At 44.2% G+C, this 21369-nt stretch overlaps 1 protein-coding gene and 1 long non-coding RNA gene across 19 annotated transcripts in view; one reads left to right on the plus strand and one right to left on the minus strand.

The window, feature by feature from the left end:
* The window catches only part of PTPRT (protein tyrosine phosphatase receptor type T), a 1016018-nt gene that overhangs the window by 402718 nt on the left and 591931 nt on the right, over positions 1 to 21369 (plus strand). For all 18 annotated transcript variants that reach the window (XM_074318312.1, XM_074318303.1, XM_074318302.1 and 15 more), the window contains exons 4-5: positions 7449 to 7530; positions 15131 to 15246. In XM_074318312.1, the coding sequence (XP_074174413.1) occupies positions 7449 to 7530; positions 15131 to 15246 (198 nt within the window). The remainder of the gene's footprint in view (positions 1 to 7448; positions 7531 to 15130; positions 15247 to 21369) is intronic.
* On the minus strand, positions 1861 to 1967 carry LOC109456570 (U6 spliceosomal RNA). Its single transcript, XR_002138892.2, has one exon. It is a non-coding gene; the product is annotated as a U6 spliceosomal RNA (long non-coding RNA).

Here is a 21369-nt window from a genome sequence, read left to right on the forward strand (position 1 = left end):
TCCTATCACATGGTCAGAAACTTGAACCATGAACCCTAGTAATGATTTGTATTGCAAGATTCCTATTCAGGGTTTTAAGTATGCAGTGTAGCTAAGGGGGTGTTTGGAACTTTGGGACTATATGTGATTTCTAGAGGGTGGCCCTGCCAACTTTCCCCTGGTACCCATTGCTTCTCTATGACGGGCATGCCATCTCATAATTCAGTGGCACATTCTAGCCACCATTTGAGATGTCCCTTTCTGGTGCCTGGTGTTGGGGTCCCCAGGTTTGGCCCTTGTTTCTGGAAACAGGCAGCTGGCCCAGGAATTTGGATGTGGGCCTGAGTATTAACCCCATTGCATGAGTTCAGTGTTCAGGGGACCTGCCTCAGCAGGTGAGTCCAGGTAGGCCCTTGAAGGTCCAAGCCCATCCATCATGGACCTTCCTTCTTTTTCTTTCCTTTTTGAAGAAGAATAGTGCACTGCCTGGCACTATTTCTGATACATCCAGCCTTGTCTCTGCTTTATTGACCTTCCACTCATCAGGCATTGATGGGCCTGTTTCATGGCAGCTGGCATGACTTTTTGTTTTAAATCTAATTCTGGAGTGGCGTGCCAAGGACTGGACCCTCTTGGCTCCTGCACATTTTATGAGCATTCTGCTCTGAGCAATCTGGTGGTGATGAGAGGATCTTCCCAGTTCTGCTTTATTCTCAGCTGCATCCAGAGCCTGCCCGTTGGTGGAGACATACTGTAGACCCTAATGCCAATGCCCTGTGAGACTGGAGCCTTCATCAAGCATTCTGTGGGCTGTCATGGTTTCTTCTCTATGCTTCCATACTCTCTCTGCACCACCTTCTCCACCTGCCTTGGCTCCTGCAACCACATGTGCCTCTGTTTCCGTGTCCCTCCACGTGGACCCAAAGCCCAGCCTCTACCCGTTTCTACCAGTCACGACTCACAGCAAAGTCTGCTGAGTGTAGGAACTTCAGGGGAAACTTGGGGAAGGGGCTCCAGGGGATAGTACATGAACATAGTACATGAGCATTGTTTCTCCCTCTCCCCAGATCTGCCTCCATTCCCTGCGTTTCCCCTCTCATTTCCCATCCCTCTCCCTGGAGAGAGAGCAATAGTATTAGTAACACAGCAGTATCTTAACCTTGTGTATTGTAAACACTTTAGAATTATTAACTCACTTAATGGAAAACCAGAACATTCTTCCCTTTGTTTCTTTCTCTCCCATGTTTGAGAAACCTGTCTCACCTACCCCGTGCTTTACAAAAACATTCCCCGAATTCTGACGAATGAAAGATACTCTGTCGCATTATAGAATTCTTATTTCTGCAAAGGAAAGGAGAGAGAACAGTGAACAAATGTATGTTTCACTGTCATGCATCCATTCTCCCATCATGAGCCTTGTGTTCATTCATGGAATATTTATGAGTAATTATGATATAGATTAGATACTGGGTGGTGATGTGAGAAACAGTCAAAGTGTTAGAAGAATTTCATTAAGTTAAACTTTGATTAACTGGAAAACAAGTCAGAATTCTGCTTACCCAGGTGTTTGGTTAAATGAGAGTTGGGATGCTTTTCATCAAAGTTCAGTACTGGGCATGGCCATGAACCAGGAGACTGGGGCCTCGGCATCAGTGCACGTCTGGCTCCCTTTCTGGGATTTTTTTTTTTTTGAATATGTACAATAGACTTTTTTTTTAACTCGTTAATTAATGAAGGAACAAGTAAGATGATAAAATCAGCTCAAAGGAAGGTTTCAAAGAGCACACACATGTTACCCATGAGAAATACTAAAGTACATTTTCGAACAGGTGCAAAACTGGTTATTATCCATAGACAATAATCAACTGCATTTTTTCCCTTAAAACTATGGAACGCTTCATACATTTGCGTGTCATCCTTGCGCAGGGGCCATGCTAATCTTCTCTGCATTGTTCCAATTTTAGTCTAGGTGCTGCCGAAGCAGGCACCTTTCTGAGATTCTTTGTAATTCAGCTGGTCCCACCTCTTATGGCTGTTGAGAGGCTAGATCAAGACGACATGATAAATGGTCGCTGTTGTAGACCTTTATTATTGTGGTCCTGTTTCTCTTTATTATTTTTATCATCATGCAATTTTAGTTGATGAGGTGTCCCTTCTGGTGAACATCAGTCCTTCTCCTGGTGTCCCGATCGTCTCCTGCCCACTTTAGAATCTTATTTCATCAGTTCTCACCCCTTGTATTTTGTGCTATTTCCCTGATTCATTCCCCTCTACTTAAAATCATATTTTAATTTCTACCATAAAAAACAAACCCAACCTCTATTGAGCTTTTAGCACTTGGCCTTGGGCCCTAGCCTTCTTCTCTGAACTATCTACTTTGTCTTCCAAGGTGACCTCGTCTAGTTCTGTAGCTTTAAATGACATCTCGATGCCGAAGCCACCACGTTTTAAGCTCTGGTTCCTAAATCAACCATGAGCTCCAGAAACGTAATGCCAGCTTCCCACTCAACATATCCATTAAGATGTTTAATTGCCATGTCAAACTTAACATGGCCGAAAGGAAACTGGACGTAGCCTGTGTGCTGCCCAACACTCCAGCCTTGCATTGTGCCTCTCTCGCTCAGTCACTATTTCCCAGCCTCCTTCTTGTGTTCCCAGATTATCTCTGAGCTCTTTCCTGCCTCATGGCCTTTGCACTCGCCTCCACCTCTTCTTAGGCTGGCCAATTTCATCCTTCTGGTCTCATCTTAATTATGACCTCCTTAAAGTTCTCTCCAGGTCACTCTAAGTAAAATAGACCCTCTGCATAGTTACTCTTAATCACAACATCCCATTTATTTCCTTCATTATGCCAATCACAAAATGAGTTTAATTTTACATATTTATTTGTTTAATTTCCATTTCCGTTCACTAGAATGTGAAGTTCATTCGAGCTAGGACCTTAATTGTCTTTTTCACTTTTATTGCCCTAGCACGTGTCTCAATTTTGATACAGAGGAGGGTCTCTTTAAAGGCTGAATGAACAAATGAGTGAATGAATGAATGAATGAATGAATGAATACACTGTTCCTGTTCCCAATGGGTTTAGAGTTTAGGGAATAAAATGATTCATGAACAAGCTATTGCTATATGGTGTGATAGGTGCTATAGTGGCACTAATTATACAGTGGGACATGACATAGTGATAACATAACATAAAGAGAGATATCAATATGTACCATAAAGCATTTAATTTTTATTGTAAATATAAAATAGCTTATTTTTACTCCAGAAAATTTGGAAAATCCAGAAAAGTATAAAGAAGAAAATACTCATCTACCATACCCTAGAGTCATTTAAAAAAATTGCATTCATAAATTATTACTATTCTTGCTTCATCTGTTGTGAAATGCCTGCTGAGGTCACTTGCCAATTTTTCTTTTCGGGAGTTTATTTATTTTGTTAAGTCTCACGAATTCTTTATGCAAAACAGGGTGTTTACGTTTTCACTGGTATATGTATTAGCAGATATTGTTCTCAACTTGCCATTTGACTTTTAATTTTGTTTCAGACTTTTGTTAACATACAAAACATACTTTGACATTATAGTTATTAAGAAGGTATTGTGTATTTGAGAAATACATAATATTTCAATTTTAAGAAATTGACTTTTAAGCTTTTGCCGTTCATTTCTAGCTTTACTGAATTTGGTTAGAAAATGTACAGCTCTAAACCCATACATCTTTTCCTCTTTGAGGAATTTATTGAAATTGTACTTTAGCCTATTATATGATCTTTGTGTAAATAATGCATGAGCATTTGAACAGAAATTCCATTCCTGATATTCATTAACATATGTTTAGTAATTGCATTATTATTTAATTTATATATATACACTTGATAGATGTATTTTTTTTTTCCTGTTTGGTCAGGATCTAAAACTTGGGTTAAATAAATATAAACTGGTTTTATTTAAAATATAACTACTGTTTGTTTTTTTCCATCATTTTCTCCTTTTAAATCTATCAACTCCTGCATTTTTTTTAAATGACCATTTTAGTCCACTTAATGGTTTCTGTTTTCCTTTTGGCTTAAATTCTACTTTGATGCTTTAACATTATTTTTATAACAACCGTTTTCTTTTTATTTGCATTTCCCTATTATTTCCCTTTGTTCAAGTTCTTTTTCTTAAGGTTACTGAGTCATTCTGTTGTAGGTGTTTATTTTATAGCATACAATTAGACTTTGTCTATTGAAACAGTTTGAGAGCATTCCCTATTTTAACCTATTTATATTTATTGTCACAAGTATTTTTTCTTACTTTTGTCATTTTTATTACACAATTGGAATGCTTTTATGCTATTTCTTTTAAAATGTATTTTCTTCCCTCCCCCCATGGACTTTGCTTTTGGTTTCCTTTGAATTATTAAAAATAGATATGTGATTCTTTCTAGAAAAGTCTTCTGTTGACTATCTCCTTTGCAGGATCAGGCAGCTATCACACTTTTATTTCTACACAATTTTGTTTGTTAACTCTCTCTGAAGGACCCTGTTATCTTAGTAAACCCCTCTTCCAAAGTGGTGGTCATGCTGGTGTCAGCTGCATTATGTTTGGTGTAACTGTCATCCCCAAGTCACTTTACATAATTCCCAGGCAGCCATATGTTGTCTTAGAGATAGATCTTACCAACCAAGGAAGCTGTCTCCTTAAAGCCATCACCACCCTCTCCACCAGTTCCCTGCTCACTTGTTATGACTGTTAGAGCTCTGGGCTCTGCTGAGACCACGGACCTCTGAATCCACTAATCTGGAGTGACCACGTGGATCGCAGAGATTCCTCACTGAGGTTTTCCTGTTGGTCTCATCACCCACCTTACATTCCATCCACAAGCTTGAACTGAGGAATAAAAGACAGGAGGGAGAGGGTCCATGTTGTAGGCTGTCCAGGTGCTAAAGACAAAAAGCAATAAACATGTGAACCAGAGCAGTGGCTCTGATATTCATCTGGTTTGGGCCTACAAAATGGCTGCTCCATATGGTTCCACTTAATAGCAGAGTTTGAAAGACATGGGCAGATTTGAGAAATACTAAGAAGACAGAATCAGAATCAAAAAGAAAATAAATGTGAGGAGCAAGGCAGAAGGAGAAGCCCAGACAGATGCCCAAATCCCAATCTCCCATGACTTGGTGGGTCATAGTGCAACTCAGCGAGGTCCGTATTTTAGGAAGGATGGCCCATCGGGCGATGAGGGAGATAGTTTGAAAGGGAAGCCACTCAGATCTGTCACATACAGATTACATTTGAGAATCTAGGTGGTATCTCGGTGGAAAATTCAGATCTGTGAGCTGGATAAGTGAGACTGGTGTTCAGATGAAAGGTCTAGAGGAGTGGAGAGCTGGGTTTGGGGGTTATCCATGAGTTGGCAGCCACATAAGGAAGGTGTGCAAAGAAACCAAAAGAAGACAAATGGGTAGAGGAGGCCCACATTTGAAGGCTGCGTGTAGGAGAAGATGTACTTACAAAGAAATCTATGGTAGAATAGTGCCAGATTTATGAAAAAAGTCATGAGAATGAAGTATCACCTGAGCCTAAATAGAAGATAGACCCATAAAGGGAGACACATCAACATGGATAATTGTAAAAAAAAAGAAAAGGTCAAGTATTAATAATTATTATAGCAAATGTATTGCGATCCTACCATGAGCCCCACATTGTTCTAAGTAGTGTATTCACTCTTTAATCTGAAACGTGACCCAATGAGCTAGCCACTATAATCACAGATGAGGAGACCGAGACACAAAGCAGGAAGGTAGCTTGCCCAAGGTCACACACTAGTTTGTTAGTGGTACAGGCAGGACTGGAACCCAGGCATAGAGCCCACAGTGCACTATCTTCCTTCTTAAAGCAAGATACAAATGAAATATGTCTGTTGGGTTTAACAATTAAGAGATTATTGGCGTCTGCCATGAGAGCAGTTTGAAGGGGGGGGGGCGGTGTTGGGGGCAGAGTCCAGATGACGGTGGGTTGAAGTTTTGCAGTGGGAAGTAAGGAAGCGTTGAGAGTGAGTATAGATAAAACTGCTGAGAATTTTAAATGTAATTGAAACAACTGGACGGTAGTAGAGAAGAACCTGCTGTCCAAGTGTAGCTTTTAAAGAGTAAGTGAAGCCCAAGCATGTACGTAGGTCAAAGTCGGGGATCAAAGGAACACTTTGGAGGTGCACCATAGAGAGAGAGAGTTGAGATGAATCAAGCAGCTGGGAAATGCAGTCAGGGTAGCGGTCAACAGTGCCAGTAGGTCTTGTACAAAGGAGGCGATGATTTGTGTGTAGTGATCTAATCCGTGTGGATCAGGTTGATGGGTAAGAGTTAGAAGTCCGTCCTTCTCTTGTCCTCTTGCCTCTTGAAGATGTGATGTGGGTATCTGCTGGGCTCGGGTAGGTGATGTTGGAAAGGAAACATTTGCATGGGTTACAGGAGTGGAGAAGGCAGTGTTGCAATAGGCTTGCCAGCGTTAAAATGAGCGTGCAGAGGAATTTGGGCTTTAGGTGAGAATGGTGTGGGTGATTAGTCAAGGTGCCAGGGCGACCCCAGCTTTGTTGAGAATACAGGAAGGTCCCAGAGAAGTTGAGGTCCAGGGTACACATGAGCCTGAGGCGCAGCTTTAAGAGGAGTGAATTGGGAGACGAATGTGGAGTTGGAGGCTGTGCCAAAATATAGGAAGATGGAATTTCCAGTTTCTGGAGTGGGAAAGGACAAGTATGAGTCTGTGGTTGAAGCTGAGAGGAAGATAAGGCCATTCGAATTAGGGAGGTCAAGGGGTGGGTCATGTCCGCCCAGATAGTCACATCTCCTAGATGAAGGTAGAGGTTGGGTGACAAAGAAAGCTGTTAACTGAGTCGTAAAATCTTTACTCAAATAGCAGTTTGGGTGGGAGTCAGAATAGAGAATTAAAAAAATGTGTTGCCCTTGGATTCCCAGATACCGATAGTTGTGCATGGGGCTTATTTTCAAGAGGTGTTATTAAGAAATTAAATATTCCTTGGGGATGTAGAACCAAATCAGGATAAACCCTCTTTGGCTTATGGTAGCTTCAAAGGTAAGCTTCTCCTGCATGCTTCCCAAGAAAGTTGGAATATTAGGAAGTTATTCCACTCTGTGCTTCACTTGAAACAATGAGAACGGTACATATTGGGGTCTCCAGGCCATGTGTGGGTTGTTTTCCCTGCATCCAAGCGTTATTTCTGAAATCCATTAAAAATGTTCCGTGTGGCTGATTCTCCCTTTTGCTAGTCACCGGAGTGTGACCTTTCTACCTTGTTTTGAAAATCCAAGTCGATTGCCAGGATAGCATCCTTACCTAACAGAAGGCCTCTTTGGGTGGTTCTGATGGGAAGCAGAAACATAAAGGGTTTTGGAGCTGGGCAGATTCCTATGACGAGTGCTTACAACCACTTCTGTGACATTGACTCCCACCCTGTGTGTTGCAGGTGATATTTGAATCCGTCTCTTTGAAAGGTCACCCTGGCTACATCGCTGTGGACGAGGTCCGGGTCCTCGCTCATCCGTGCAGTAAGTCCGTCCCCTCCTCCTCACACAGCCTTGCTCCATGACAGACGGGGTAGCTTGGAGGCTGCAATCCCCCCCTGTTCATTCAGCTCACACACCTCTCTCACTCTCTTGGTTTTTTAAATCCTTGGAAAGTGCTTACATGCTCGGTGCAATCAGTCCTGAATAAATCCATAATTTTGCCGGCCCGATCAATAGGCAGCACCTATAGGAATTTGCGGAGAGGGGCAAGACATCTTCTTTGGAACCTCTCTCCGTTAGGAAGGGAGTCTAAAGCCCTGATTGTTTATTAGTGGGATTCAGACTACTGAAGTGGAAGAATTAGAGGGCTTTGGGTAGGCATCTCGTGCAATTATCTTAAAAAAGAACACCACCAAAACACTGAGCAAATTAGCACCCTGTTCACTCACCGGGAAAAGTACCCCAAAGCTATTAATTTTTTAAAAGTAATTTTAAATACCCTCGTCAGCGCCGTGTAGGCGTAGGGAGCGATGTCTCACAGTGGTCACTGTTTAGGGTGCAGTGTCAAGAGTCCTCAAAAGCATACCACCCCTCCATGCCCATCCAATTTCCCCTTGAACTTCTCTCTTTGCTGTGTTTTGTCTAAGATGTTCGAATGTGTTTGAGCACGGAGCTGTGGTTCCCAGGTTCACCAGCTCTCAGATGGGGCAAGTCCTGGGTGCAGGTTGTGGAGATGGCATCATATCTAGTGACATTTGGTGGGGGAGCTAATCAAAGGGATGTGTATGGTGATTATGGCACCTTGAGGAGGGCCAGTTGGGATGCCAGCCCTGTTAGTATGTTAGTGTTCTGCAGACTGGAGATTCTCGTTAGTTTCTTGGCAGCCACCCGGTGCCAGGCAAGTCCTACCAGGGCTCTCTCTGCTCCCTCCTTTTAGCCATGAGTCATGCTATTGGCTGTGGTGCAGTTTGCTGTCCCTCAAGAGATGGCGTGTGCTCTGTCCTTATATGCCTTTCCATCCTCCCATTTGGGGGCTATTCTCATTTCCGTCCAATCCATGTTGCTTTAATTGAAATGACTCTTCCCACTTCCTGCGGCAATGAATTTGTCAGAGGCTTAAACATCACTTCCTCCCCCTGGCACTAGAAAGCCACAGCGGGACTCATTGTCTTAGAGCACCTTCTCTGGAGGAAATTGGGACAAGTTCTAAGGGGTTTGGGCAAGACAGGATTTGAGATAAGTGTGTTTGGTGTCTGTGCGAGAGAACCGTCCTTTCCAGAAATCAGCCAGCATCTCAGGAATGAGATTCTGCTAGACCCTCCACTACTCTTGGTGGCTTAAGGTCCCTGCCCTCTGAGTTACTGCCCGAGTCTGTGGGATTTTCTCAAATGGGTCTGTCCATTCAATTATGCCTGGCACATGTCTCTGCTGAACCAGACCTCATGTGACAAGGGTCCAGAAATGCCCCCTGGTCCCCTATTCAGGGTTTGGGTAGTGGATCTGCAGGCACCTGATTCGTCCTCACCAGGATTAGGTCTTCTCTGCCCTCAGTTCCTGGGAATCACCATCAGCTGCCCTTTAGAGGATGACCTTTGACCTCAGACTGGGCAGCGGTGTTGGGGCACGTTTGTTCTCCCTGTTGTCCACTTACCCCACACACTGCACCCTGCCCAGCCCTCGGTGTTGAGGCCGTCTCTCTGAAACAAGTCTTAGTCTTCCCTTCCCCCAGCTCTACACACATCCTGCCCCCAGAAAGGACGCTCATCTTTGCTGCGTGCAGCCGCGTTCCTGCTTCTCAGCCTGAGCTTGATGCTCGCACTTGCTCGTTCTAGTGGGTGATGCTGGCCTTTTCCCAGGAGAGTCTGGCTTGGCTCTCTCTCCCAAGACCCCAGAACTCTGTGCTCCAATGAGAAGTTTTACTTCTACCGGGAGGTTCAACCTCGCACTTGCCTCTTGTCCCAGCCTCAACCCCCTTCAAGGTAAAAGCTCTGCCTTGACTCCAAGCACTGCCTGTGGTTTGCCATTGCAGCCACGTGCTTCCTTCTCTAGAAATCTCCTGGGGAGAGGGTCTTCTCGAAGGCATGGGGATGCCTTCCCACCCTCCGAGTCCCTCGGGTCCTTTTGGAAGCCCCTATCAGTGGGGCTGCTCCTGAATTTAGGATTCTCCCAAGCCCTGCACGCCTCCCGCTGAGGAGTGTGCATTACGTGGTTGTGGAATTGCTGAGAGCCAGTTACCCAGCAAATGGGCCATGGGATGTCACGCAGGAAAGTGTGACCTGGCTGTGTTCCTGCATAATGTGCTTTGGCTGAGTTCAACCTCGATGCTTAGGCGGCTTAAGCTTAAACTTCCCAGATATCAAAATGTGAGGACCCTGTGACAGTGGTTGGAATTGGAAAAATTCCATTTAGCTGTATGTGTAGCTACTGGCGGTGCCTACACTCCTCAGAGATCTGGCCACAGCTCATGAGTCGTGTGGAGTTGAGCAGGGCCTGGCAAAGGCTCCTTCCAAGGATCGCTGCTCGGTCCATGTCCAGTCCTGGTATTTATCTACCCTTTCTCTCAACAAGGGAATTTTTGAGGATCAGCTATGTATCAAGAACTCCTGCTGGACACAGGGAAGGTTAGGTCCTTGTTTCCATGGTGTGTACTTAGCCGAGGGGCAGAGGGAGGAAAGACACTAAATAAGTAATATTATTAACTAAGTCACTAATGTAACTTAGTGATAAGTGCTATGAATATAATAAATGTGAGCGACTGGGATACAGGAAGGCTTCTTAGAGTGGTCAGGGGACATGTCTTTGAAGACGTGATCTGAGCTGAGCCTGAGTCACAGGAAGGAGTTTACTGCACAGTGATTTGGGGGAGGGGGCATCCTAGGCAGAGGAAACAGCAAGTGCAGAGGGTTTGCAGTGGGAATCAGCCTGATAGTGTGAGAGTATCCTGGGCATCAGGGGTGCGGGGGGAATGGTCTGAGCGAACACTGAGTGGGGAGGGAAGCCGGGCCTATCCAACCCAGGGCCCTGAGAGCCATCAGGAGCTCAAAAGCAGTTTAGATTTTAATCTAAGTGTGTGTGGGGGGAGGGGCCCTGGAGGGATTTATGCTGGGGATTTAATTTAATTGATCTCATTTAATTGGCTGCTCTGTGGAGAATGAGTTGAAAGGGAATAGAGAAGAAGTCAGAAGATCTATTAAGAAGAGAGTTCTGGAGTCATGGAAGACTGGACCAGGAGCTGGCGCAGGGTGGTGGACAGACCTCCACCCATCATTCAACCAGTATTCACTGAGCAGGATCTCTGTGCCAGGCACTGTTCTGGGCTTATGGGGGTACAGAGTCCTTCTCGGCTCTCATGGGCTTCCACTGCAGTGGAAGAGATTGAAAATGAAGCAGACAATCAGGTACTTATATGGTCGATAACAGATGGTATATGAGGTTGCTAAGGCTGCCATAACAAAATAGCACAGTCTGGGGGGCTTACCCAGGAATGTGTTTCCTCAGAGTTCTGGAGGCCGGAAGTCCAAGATGAAGATGGCAGGTTTGCTTTCTTCCACGGCCGCTCTCCTTTGCTTGTGGGTGGCTGCACTTCTCTCTGTTCTCACGCGGTCTTTCCTGTGTGCACGCGTGACCCTGATGTATCTTTGTGCTTCCAAATTTTCTCTTCTCGTGAGGACACCAGTCAGATTGGACTAGAGTCCATCCTAACAGCCTTATTTTAACTTAATTACTTCCTTTGAGGGCCCTATCACATATAATCACAGTCTGAGGTAGCAAGCATTAGGGCTTCAACATGGGACTTTTAAGGTTACACGTAACAAGTGGTGAGCAGTGCTATGAAAAAACACGTAACAGAGAGAGGTGGTCAGATGAGAGATAAATTTAGGAGGTAGAGTCAACTGGTTCTATGTAACAGGTTAGATTGGGAGCAAGAGGTATCAAAAGCGGTGCACGCCCAGGTTTCTGGCTTAAGCTACTGGGCGTGTAAGCTGAGGTGATACGAATGTGGGGAGAGTCGAGTACGAGTGCTTCCTTCCAAGGCATTGACCGTACGTGGCTCCTAGGAGATGCTCCTAGGAGATGCTCCTAGGAGATGCTCATGGGACCATACACCCTGCCACTGACTTCCAAACTGTCCTGTGGACTCAGTGCTTTTTCCCGAATGCCAGCCTTAGTATTAATGCATTTATGACTTCACGCATAGATTGTTAAAAAATTAACTACATTGAGACATATGCATCCACTTTATGTCCTTAGGCCTTTTAATTCTCCACGTCTGTCCTCCAAACCATTTTTTTCTATTAACATATGGTCAGTGTTTATCAATAAGTGATTCCACTAAATTTTCCAAAAGTTCCAGGGGGGCTCATGCCTCATTTGCAATTGTATTCTTGATTGATTTGAGCTGATGTTGGGGTTTTAACAGCTTGCCTGGCAGCTTCTAAAACAGTGACCAAAAGATAGGCTTAATACTCAAAGGAATTATTTTCTCTTACAAACGGAAACCTCTCGACTATATTTTATAGCCCATTTAACATTTTTGTGTTACTCTAAAAGTATTTTAACCATAGTTACCCTCCACTGTTGTTTCTCTGTGTTAGCTATTAGCTGGGCCACTGCAGTTATAACCATGTACGAGAAATGTCAGCATCATTTTTCACTTGGCGTCAAAGTTTCTAGCACCTAAGTTGACTTTTAGAATTAAAAAATTTTTTTTTTCATTTTCATCACAACCTTGTGGGGCTATGTCACTGAACTCACGGAGTGTCTGCAACACGTTTCTAATGTATGTACTGCGCTTTCTGCTCAATTGTGTGGCTTCCTACTGAGCGCTGTCAAGTTTAAAGAGCGAGATAAAGGGCACAATAATATGTCTTCAGATGCTGCAGTGACATCTGCAGGAGTTTAAATGTCACCAATCTCAAGACATTTTGCCCCAAATGCACAGCAGTTTTCTGTTAACTCCATTCAGGGGGATCCCATTTTTGGGGTGCTGGCTTTCAGTGGAGAGTGAGTGTGGAATACTTAAAACCACAAGCTGGTGGCTGGTCTGGGCCTCAAGGTCAACTGTGTTTGGCTGAAGGTTGTTGAGTTGATGCTGGTAGGATAATTTCTTTCCCAGAGCTGTAGATGCTGGGGAAAATGACAGTTCAGAGCGCACAAGGCTCAGGTGTAGACCGGAGTGGGGGGACGGGAGGAGGTTCAGAGAGGCCAGGAGCTCAGAGAAGTGGACCACACAGGTCCCCAGCATAAGGAGAATATCCAGAGAGGGATATCTGTCATGAGCTGGGGAGGAGACCAGGGCTCAAAAAGCAGAGACCATCAGTGTTTCATGCAATGAATATTAACACCAGAGGCCATTACGTCTCTAAATTCTCTACCACTGAACCTAGAAGGGAGAGTAAAAGAGGGATTGGAGCTAAAAGAATTAAGGCAAGAAGTCTGCTGCTGAGAAGAAGGGGAGGCTCAGAAGAAAGCAGGGCCATCCATCCAGAGAACATCCGTTTTTAACTGCATGAATCCCAGAGGTTAAGCTATTTGCTCAGTGTCCCCCAAGGGGAAGGGAAGGTGTCCATTTGTAAACCCAACACTAAACCTCCCGACATTGCAGCTAAGACTCTACCCTCCCTCCCTGCATGGAGTAGATCTCCTTTCCCCCTTTAAACCTGTGGCATAAATGGGCTTACAAGGTTCACAGTATTCCCACTTGAAGAATTGACTTGAACTGATAGTTCCAAAAATAACATTACAAATTATACAGGAGAGCAAAGAGGAAACAATTTCAGACAATCAAAGCCGCTTGACATTTGTCAGATTGACTAGATGCAAAGAATCTTCAACTCTGAGAAGCCCACAAGGAGACTTCCCTGGGCTTCGGACGGTGGATGCTGCTTGAGCTGTGAGGTCCTGAAGGCAGCAGGAGGGGGTCTCTGAACTGTAGCTATTTGTTTAAAAACCTGAGTAGAAGGTGCCTGTTTTTGCACGGCGAGTCTGCCTAATCACAGGAAGGTTCTTGGCTTTCGCTGAAACGTACCCGTGGTGACATGGTTCCGCAGACCAGACACTTTGGAGGGTGAAGGCTATGGGGACAAATGGTGAGGGAAGGGGTCACTTGCGGTAAAATATTCAGAAGCAATGAGGGAGCCTGGAGGGTTAGGACAGCCTTGCTGCGAGCCCTGTCTTTGGACCCTGGGGTCCAGGCGATCCCGTTGACCTCTCATTGCCCAGGAAGCAAGAGAAGGTGCTCGTCTGGGGCCAAAGTGGATCTGCTCTGAGCTCTATTTCTGTCATTAATGCTGTGTAGCTTTGGACACATGAAACTTGGTGAGCCTTGGCTACTGCTTTTCTAAAAGAGAAATAATAATAGTGTCTGCTTTATAGGGATGTTATGAAGCTAAATTAGATGAAACATCCGAAGCATTTATCACAGTGCCCGGCATTGCAGGAGTTTTCGATAAATGGCGTTATTGTTGTTATTTGTCTTTCTGGATATTTGACTCCCTCTGGAAAGCTGGCCAAAGGCCCGTGTTGAACTTCCTTGATTCTCTAAACAACCCGCCGTTTGATTCCATCCTGGGGGCAGTTCATGGCCAGGTCATCACTGATTTGGTTGATGTGACAGGGACCCTTGGCACTTTTGTGCCTCAGTGAAGAAACACATTATTCTAGATATGGGTTATCAAGCCACTCCTCTCTGAAGAGCTCCCATAGGTGAGGACTTGTCTCCACAAATGAGGAAAGAAATGAACCCAAATTATCCAACATAAAACATATGTTTAATTCTAGAATTGCTTGCGTATGGACTCTGTGACTTGCCTTTGGAAGTCCTTTCTTCTGTTAGCCATGTCTCCAGAGTTCACGTCCCATCTCCCTCCTGTCTTCAGGAGAAACCATCGCTCAGAGTGAAAAGCGTAGACTCTGAACACGTCTTGAATTTCCTGTGCCTTAGTTCACTCACTGTGAAACAGAGATAACAATACCGCTCCCAGCTGCATTGGGTTAAATGGGTTATGCTGTAGACACTGCATGTGACACCAATCACACAGTCCACACTAAGTGAACAAAACCTTTTTTTCCCCTTCACTGTTCTTCCGTGTTCACCCTCATCATCTTCATCATCAGCTTCATTACCAAGGCCAGGTGTGAAGGTCTCAGGCCCAAAGGTGCTTCCCTTCAGCTTTCTTCTTTCTGCTCATTCGGGCTACTGGGAGGAATCTTTTATGGTGAATACCCTCTGTCCCTCAATTTCTTCTTCCAGTCATGGCAGTATTGCCCAGCAGCTAATAATAAGGATTTTGAGGTTCTCAGAGACGTGGATTCATGTCTTGGCTCCCCCACTTTCTGGCTGTCTGATCATGTCAAACTCTAGAACCCCTCAGATCCTTAATTTTCTGACCTGTGAAATGGGGATACTTCCCATCCCCTGGATTTCTGTGAAGTTTAGGCAAGAAGATGAGTGTAAAGCACTTAGAATAGTAACTGGCTCATAGTAAGTGATCGATCAACAGTAGCTGTTCACCAAGTCAGGCCACTTCCCAAGCACAAATTCCACTGAGCCCGGGGCCCCTCTTGAGCTGCCATCTGCCCACAGGGAAGTGGTACAGGCTGTTGAATTCTGTCCTCATGTGCTCTTTGGTTTCTCTCTTAGGAAAAGCACCTCACTTTCTGCGGCTCCAAAACGTCGAGGTGAACGTGGGGCAGAATGCCACGTTTCAGTGCATTGCTGGCGGGAAGTGGTCTCAGCATGACAAACTTTGGCTCCAGGTAAGGATGAGCGAGGATGTCGTCACATCTGCGTTGGTAAGGGAAGAAAGTGTGTGCAGTGATGAAGGGCTTGGTGGATAAGGGGAAGGGATATTTTTGAAGTACCTCTGCTCCTTGGATGATGCTCTGCCTCTGTGATCTTGTTAAATCTAACCTCTAATTCTGTCATGTAGGCATCAGTATACCCATTTTACAAACGGAGAAACTGAGACCACAGACATAAAAGTGCCAGACTGCTGTCCAATAAACTTTGTCCTTTCAGCCCCAATTCCCAGGGTAGAGGCAAAGTGGATATTTTTTATTCTGGGTACATTTGCGTTTCCATATGACATTTAAAATCAGTTTGTCAATTTGTTCAAAAAAGCCCATGGGATTTTGATGGGGACTGATTATATTGAATCTATAGATCACTCTGGGCAAAGCTGACATCTTAGCATTAACGAGTCTGCTGACCATGACATGGTATGTTTCTTCCCTTGTTTAAGATCATCAGTAATTATACTCAGCAATTTTTGCAATTTTCAGTGTATAGGTCTTACACGTCTTTTGTTAGACTTACCCCTAAGCATCTCCTATTTTTTATGCTATTATAAAAGGCATTTAAAAAATGTCAATTTCTTATTTCTTATTACTAGTATATAGAAATGCAATTGACGTGCATACCTTGATTTTTGTAGCCTGCAACCTGACACACTTACTATGACTATTTACATTGAAATTCATTAAAATAAAATTCAAAACTCAGGTGCCCAGTTGCACACGCATCTAATAGCTACTGTGCCGGACAAATGCAGATAGAGACTATTTCTGACATTGCAGCATAATGTCACCTGGTTCAAGGGAACAGGGATATTGATTGAAAGAAGCTGACCAGTCACCCCCACCCTCATCTATTACAAGATTTCTATAATTTCTTCTGGCTGACATAGTTTGGATGTTGGTTCCTGACCCGTACCCAGCACACTTTGATGGGAGTTCATAGGATCACTTCTCTTCTTGCATTTGAGCCTGTTTCCTGCTGTTGGAAAATCCCTGGGGCAGAGAGGGCACATCTGGGGGCTGGCAGTTCCTCCTTGCTCCTTCGCAGTGTGGCAGAATGAACATAACATTCATGCCTGCCCCTCCTGCTTCCGGGGCTGCCCATAGACCACAGGCGAGCACAGTCAACTTCCACGTGTCACTCAAATATTAAGTCGTGTTTTGTGGGCTCTTCATTATAATCAGTATAAAAGTGCAGTATTAAATGCATCATTTGACCTTTCAATGGCATTGCCTCAGTTGAGTCACGAGAATGAGACAGGACAATCATAATACTTTCAGTACCTTCATATGGGGTGCCCAATGATTTTACGATCGTTATTGCCGCCGATCTGAGCCGCACGCCGTAAACCTTGGGTCTATCAGTGGAAGGATGTTAAAGCAGAATGTAATCGATGTTTTGGAGAAAATACATGGAAATACATGGTATGGAGCTTTGCCCCATCTTATTTATTTATCTACTTTTCCATGTAAACCAAATCTTATTTCGTGGAATGCTTTTCAGGTGGCTTACAATGGGGACATAAAACATGACAAGATAGTTTAAATTAAAAGTGAGGCAGCACCAGATAGGAGGAAAAGAACTGGTAATCACGCTGAAACGCTGTTTTTCCACGTCTGCTGCTTACGTACGAGGCCACAGCAGCGGAGCTGCCAACAGAATAAAGGGAACTTGTCAGATAGACAGTTCACAATGTCTGTGAGATAAACACAAACCAATTGCTTGGGAAAAATTCTAACTGTTGTTCACACAGGCCAGACAGGAATTGTTCCCAGGAGTCCTCATAAAGAAACAGCGTGTGCTGTAAGGAAAGCAGTCTCCACTGCAGTCTTATTGAGGGCACGTGAGTGAGTTTCGTAGGCTTGTTCCACATAATAATGCTTGGTGTAAAAGCAATTTGGGGATGTGGCTGATGAGAGAGGGAGTGGGTGGGCAATACGATAGGGCAGAGGTCCCTAGCTCTCTGCTGATGCATCTGCTTCCTGGGATACTTTAAATGTATATCCTGAGTGAACAGATTCAATAACAATTTCTTCTAGGAAACAAACCCCCACCATATTGTCTCCCTCATCTATATTTCAGGAAATATTGGAAGGTAGACAGTTTACACTAGGCTCTCGGGCAAATGCCTGCTTGGCTAGTTAAGTACAGACTTAGATTCAACAGTATAGTTGGGAGGAGGTTAACATCTTTTCTACAAAATACGAGGCGTCTGTCATGACACCTGTTACCCAGGAGACAACTGCAGCCCTGATCTGAGGCTGCCTAAGGTTGTGGCGGATTTCTTAAGAGATATTGCTTTTGTTCTGTCCCAGTGCCTAGAGGAGCAGCCTGCAGACTCGTCAACGTTCTGTTCCATTTAACAGGGCTGGGGCGACTTAGCCTGGGGATTTCCAAAGGAATTGGAATAGACACATCAAGAGCAAGAGTCTCCCTAAGACACCTACAGCAGGGCTAACTTTCAACAATGCTATTTCCTGCTGTCGCTCCCAAGATAAGCTGAGGAATCACTAAGTCACCAAAGCTAGACATGTTTTATCCACCAGTTTCAAGTCAAAGAAATAAAGACGGCGACTTTGTTTCCAGAAGAGGATGCCCGTGGCCCTTCTTTCTGGCAGTGGTTAGGGAACAGTTGGTGGGCTCATAGTTTGAGATAAACCCTATGGCCTGTGTTGTAGAGAATGTTTGCTTTCCTTTCTAGAGAGTGGGATTCTGTAACTTGCTTATCCTTAAATGGTTTCTGATCATCAATTAATCAGTTAAACAGGAATAGCAGCCCATACCCCTGTTTTGCTCTCTCCTAGAAGCTTTATATGCTCTTTAGAAACATCCCATGTGCTGGGACCAGCTTTCATGGAATTACAGTGCAAGTTCTACATCAGATTCAATGGACAGGACCTGTGCTGAAAGGTGTATACCTGAGCCTCAGACAATTCTCATCCTGCAGGGAAAGGCTGATAGAGGCTAATGAAAGTTATAAGCAAGCTCATCTTGTTCTGGGATTATGTTCCTTGAGGTGAAGAGTAAAATGCATGGTGTGTGGTGGCAGGTCTGTGGCTCCATTCATAACGGGCTTCTTTCTTATGTGACACATTAGCCTGAAGAATGCAAACTTGTAATTTTTAAAGCATTTTTGTCAAGCAAATAGATGGCGTGCATTCTGAGTGGAATGTCTAATCTACAGTGTCGGGGGCCCCTTAAATAAAGAAAAACAAAGAACAATACTTAGGGCACAACTAGGTGTAATTGTATGGACAGAATTCGCAGTGTAGCACAGTGAAAATGTACGTGGGCACGTTTCCTGCAAAATCATTTGGCAATAGATATCTAAAACCTTAAATGTGCACATTCTTCCAATAGGTAATTGTACTTCTGGGAATTTGCTTAAGAGAATCACCAAAGACAGGAAAAACATTATCCGCAAATGTGTGCAACAGAATGAAAACCTGAAAGCATCCTAAATGTCCAGCAAAAGGGACTGATAAAGTAAATGCTGGAATGGAGTCATCAAATATCAGGGTACAGAAGTATATTTCATGACATTTTCACTATACATATATAAGTGATAAGAGCAAGTTATGAAACAATGTGTTCAATATATTAATTTTGATGAACAAGCAAATATATACAAGAAATACCCTCCTTATCCACGGTTTCGCTTTCCATGGTTTCGTTTACCCACGGTCCATGGTAGTCTGAAAATGTTGAATGGAAAGTTCCAGAAAGAAACCATTCATTCATTTTAAATTGTGCCCTGTGCGGAGTAGATCTCGTGCTGTCCTGCTGTGTCCACCCCAGTATGTGAATCACCCCTCTGTGTGGCGTATCCACTCTGTACACACTACCTGCCCGTTCGTCACTTAGTAGCTGTCTCGGTTATCAGATTGAGTGTCACGGGATCACAGTTCAAATCACCCTTATTTGCCTTCATAATGGCCTCGACGCTCAAAAGAGTGATGCTGGTAATTGGGATATGCCAAAGAGAAGCCGCAAGGGGCCTCCTTTAAGTGAAAAGATAGTATGTATGAAAAAACATAGTATACAGAGGGTTCGGTACTGTCTGCAGTTTCAGGCATCCACTAGGGGGGTCCTGGAACGTATTCCCTGTGGATAAGGGGGGACGACTGTGTACATATATATACATACATATTTATATACACAAACATCTGCATGCCTACATACACACACACATATAACACTATGAAACACATATTAAGACACAGTCATTGATTGTGATGGTAGGGTATGTATGCTTTTATTTTCATCTCAATTTTTTCTGTTTCATCTAAATACACTAAAATGAATATAAACAGAAAAAATGCTATTATTAAAAGAAGAAAAATGGCCACTTTTTCCTTGATATGGAATATTCTAAGGATGGTGGGAAGCTCTGGCAGAGCCTTGGGGTAGTTAATTCCTCAATGGGGGCAGCTTCACCCTTGGGTTTTCCCCACACCCTCATCATCACCATCAGATAGTCCTTCATGTGTTACCGGGTCTTTACAGAAATCTGTGGCCCAGAGGGGGCCACGCTGCACTTCTTGGGGGCCCCAGATCAGGCCCTGTGAGCCCCACTGCGGGGCCGATTTCTGGGCCTCCTTACAAAGGATTGGCTCCAGCAGGAGATCTGTACAACAAATAACATTTGAAGAGTCTCAGAAATGAGGCTGTGTCCAAATGCTCTGCACAGATCTCAGCAGGGGCAGCGTATGTGTTTAGACAAATCACAGGCGTTGGACAGGTTGCAGACCCTAATCTGGCAGGAAAAGGCTCCTGCCTTGTGAGTGCATCAGCTCGACAGCAGCTACACCAGGGCCGAGGAGATAAGCAGACACGTCAATCCTTGCAGAAGCCAATTCTGCCAGTAAACCTGTTTTCTTGCTCCCCGCAGGGCTACCGCTGGCTCCCAGGGCTGCGTGTTCTGGGGCCAGCTCCCCCTCCTGCATCTGTAGCGGGTGTCTCTTGCATGTGGGACTTCTGTTGAAAACCTAGTGGCTGCACCATAACTACACAATAATGATACATTAATGATAAGACTCATAAGCACTGATGTTTATTGAGCGGTTATACATACGATGTATTTAATTCTCGTAACCAGTCTTTTAGATTGATGTTATTTATAGCCCGTCTTCTAGATGAGGGAACAGAACCTTCAAGGGGTAAATGAGTGGCATAGGTCAGAGTCACACAGGTCATAAGTGGTGGAGGCCAGGTCTGAACATCAATCTGTGTCATATTCTGAAGTCCTGGACGCATCCATCCATGCTACCTCATTGGCCTGTCACCTTGTGTCACCACTCCATCCTTTCTTTCCATACAGATGGCTTTTTATTTTTTAAAAAGTCATTTATTTAGCACGTATTTAGCACAGCTTTAATTTGCACTGTACTAGATACTTACATTGATCTGAGTTTCTCAAGTCTACAAAAATCAGTGAAATAAAAATAGCCTTGGACTATTTTTTGAGTTGCTCCCCTCTAGTTGCCTTCTTGCTTGTCTTCTCCTTTCTTAGCGACATAACTTAAATGCAGCATCGACACTTGCAGTATGACGTTCTTTTTTTTTTTTTTTTAATTAAATTTATTGGGGTGACAATTGTTAGTAAAATAGTACGACGTTCTTCAACTCCCACCTCTTCCTAGAAGTGGCTTTTGTGAAGGGCACCAGTGTTTCCTTTATTGTTAAAGCCAAGGGTGCATATTATTAATATTATTAGTCCTTATATTTGACTCTGTTTTCAGCATTTGATGATGCTGATTGCTCCCGCCTCCCTCCCTTGAAAATCTCCCTGCCCTCTTGATTCAATGAAATCATCTGTCAACACTCTGAAGGGCCTGAGAGTTTACCTTATTTGTGAGATGATGAGTTCGGTTGCCAGTTTCATAGAGGCTGGCGGAAGATGTGAGTCTCCTGGGTCAGAGACACAGGACTTTATTATTCTTGGCAGGCAGCATGAGCTTCATGATTGCAACAGTTTCCCTTGTCCCCCACTCCGCAAGTACGCTGGGGATGATGTGGGGGTGGATACAATAGGTGGAGTCTGCATACTTTAGCTGTGGGGACAGAGTTCCAGAGAGCAGTTT

Source organism: Rhinolophus sinicus, linkage group LG13 (assembly GCF_036562045.2).
Source record: "Rhinolophus sinicus isolate RSC01 linkage group LG13, ASM3656204v1, whole genome shotgun sequence".
NCBI lineage: Eukaryota > Metazoa > Chordata > Mammalia > Chiroptera > Rhinolophidae > Rhinolophus > Rhinolophus sinicus.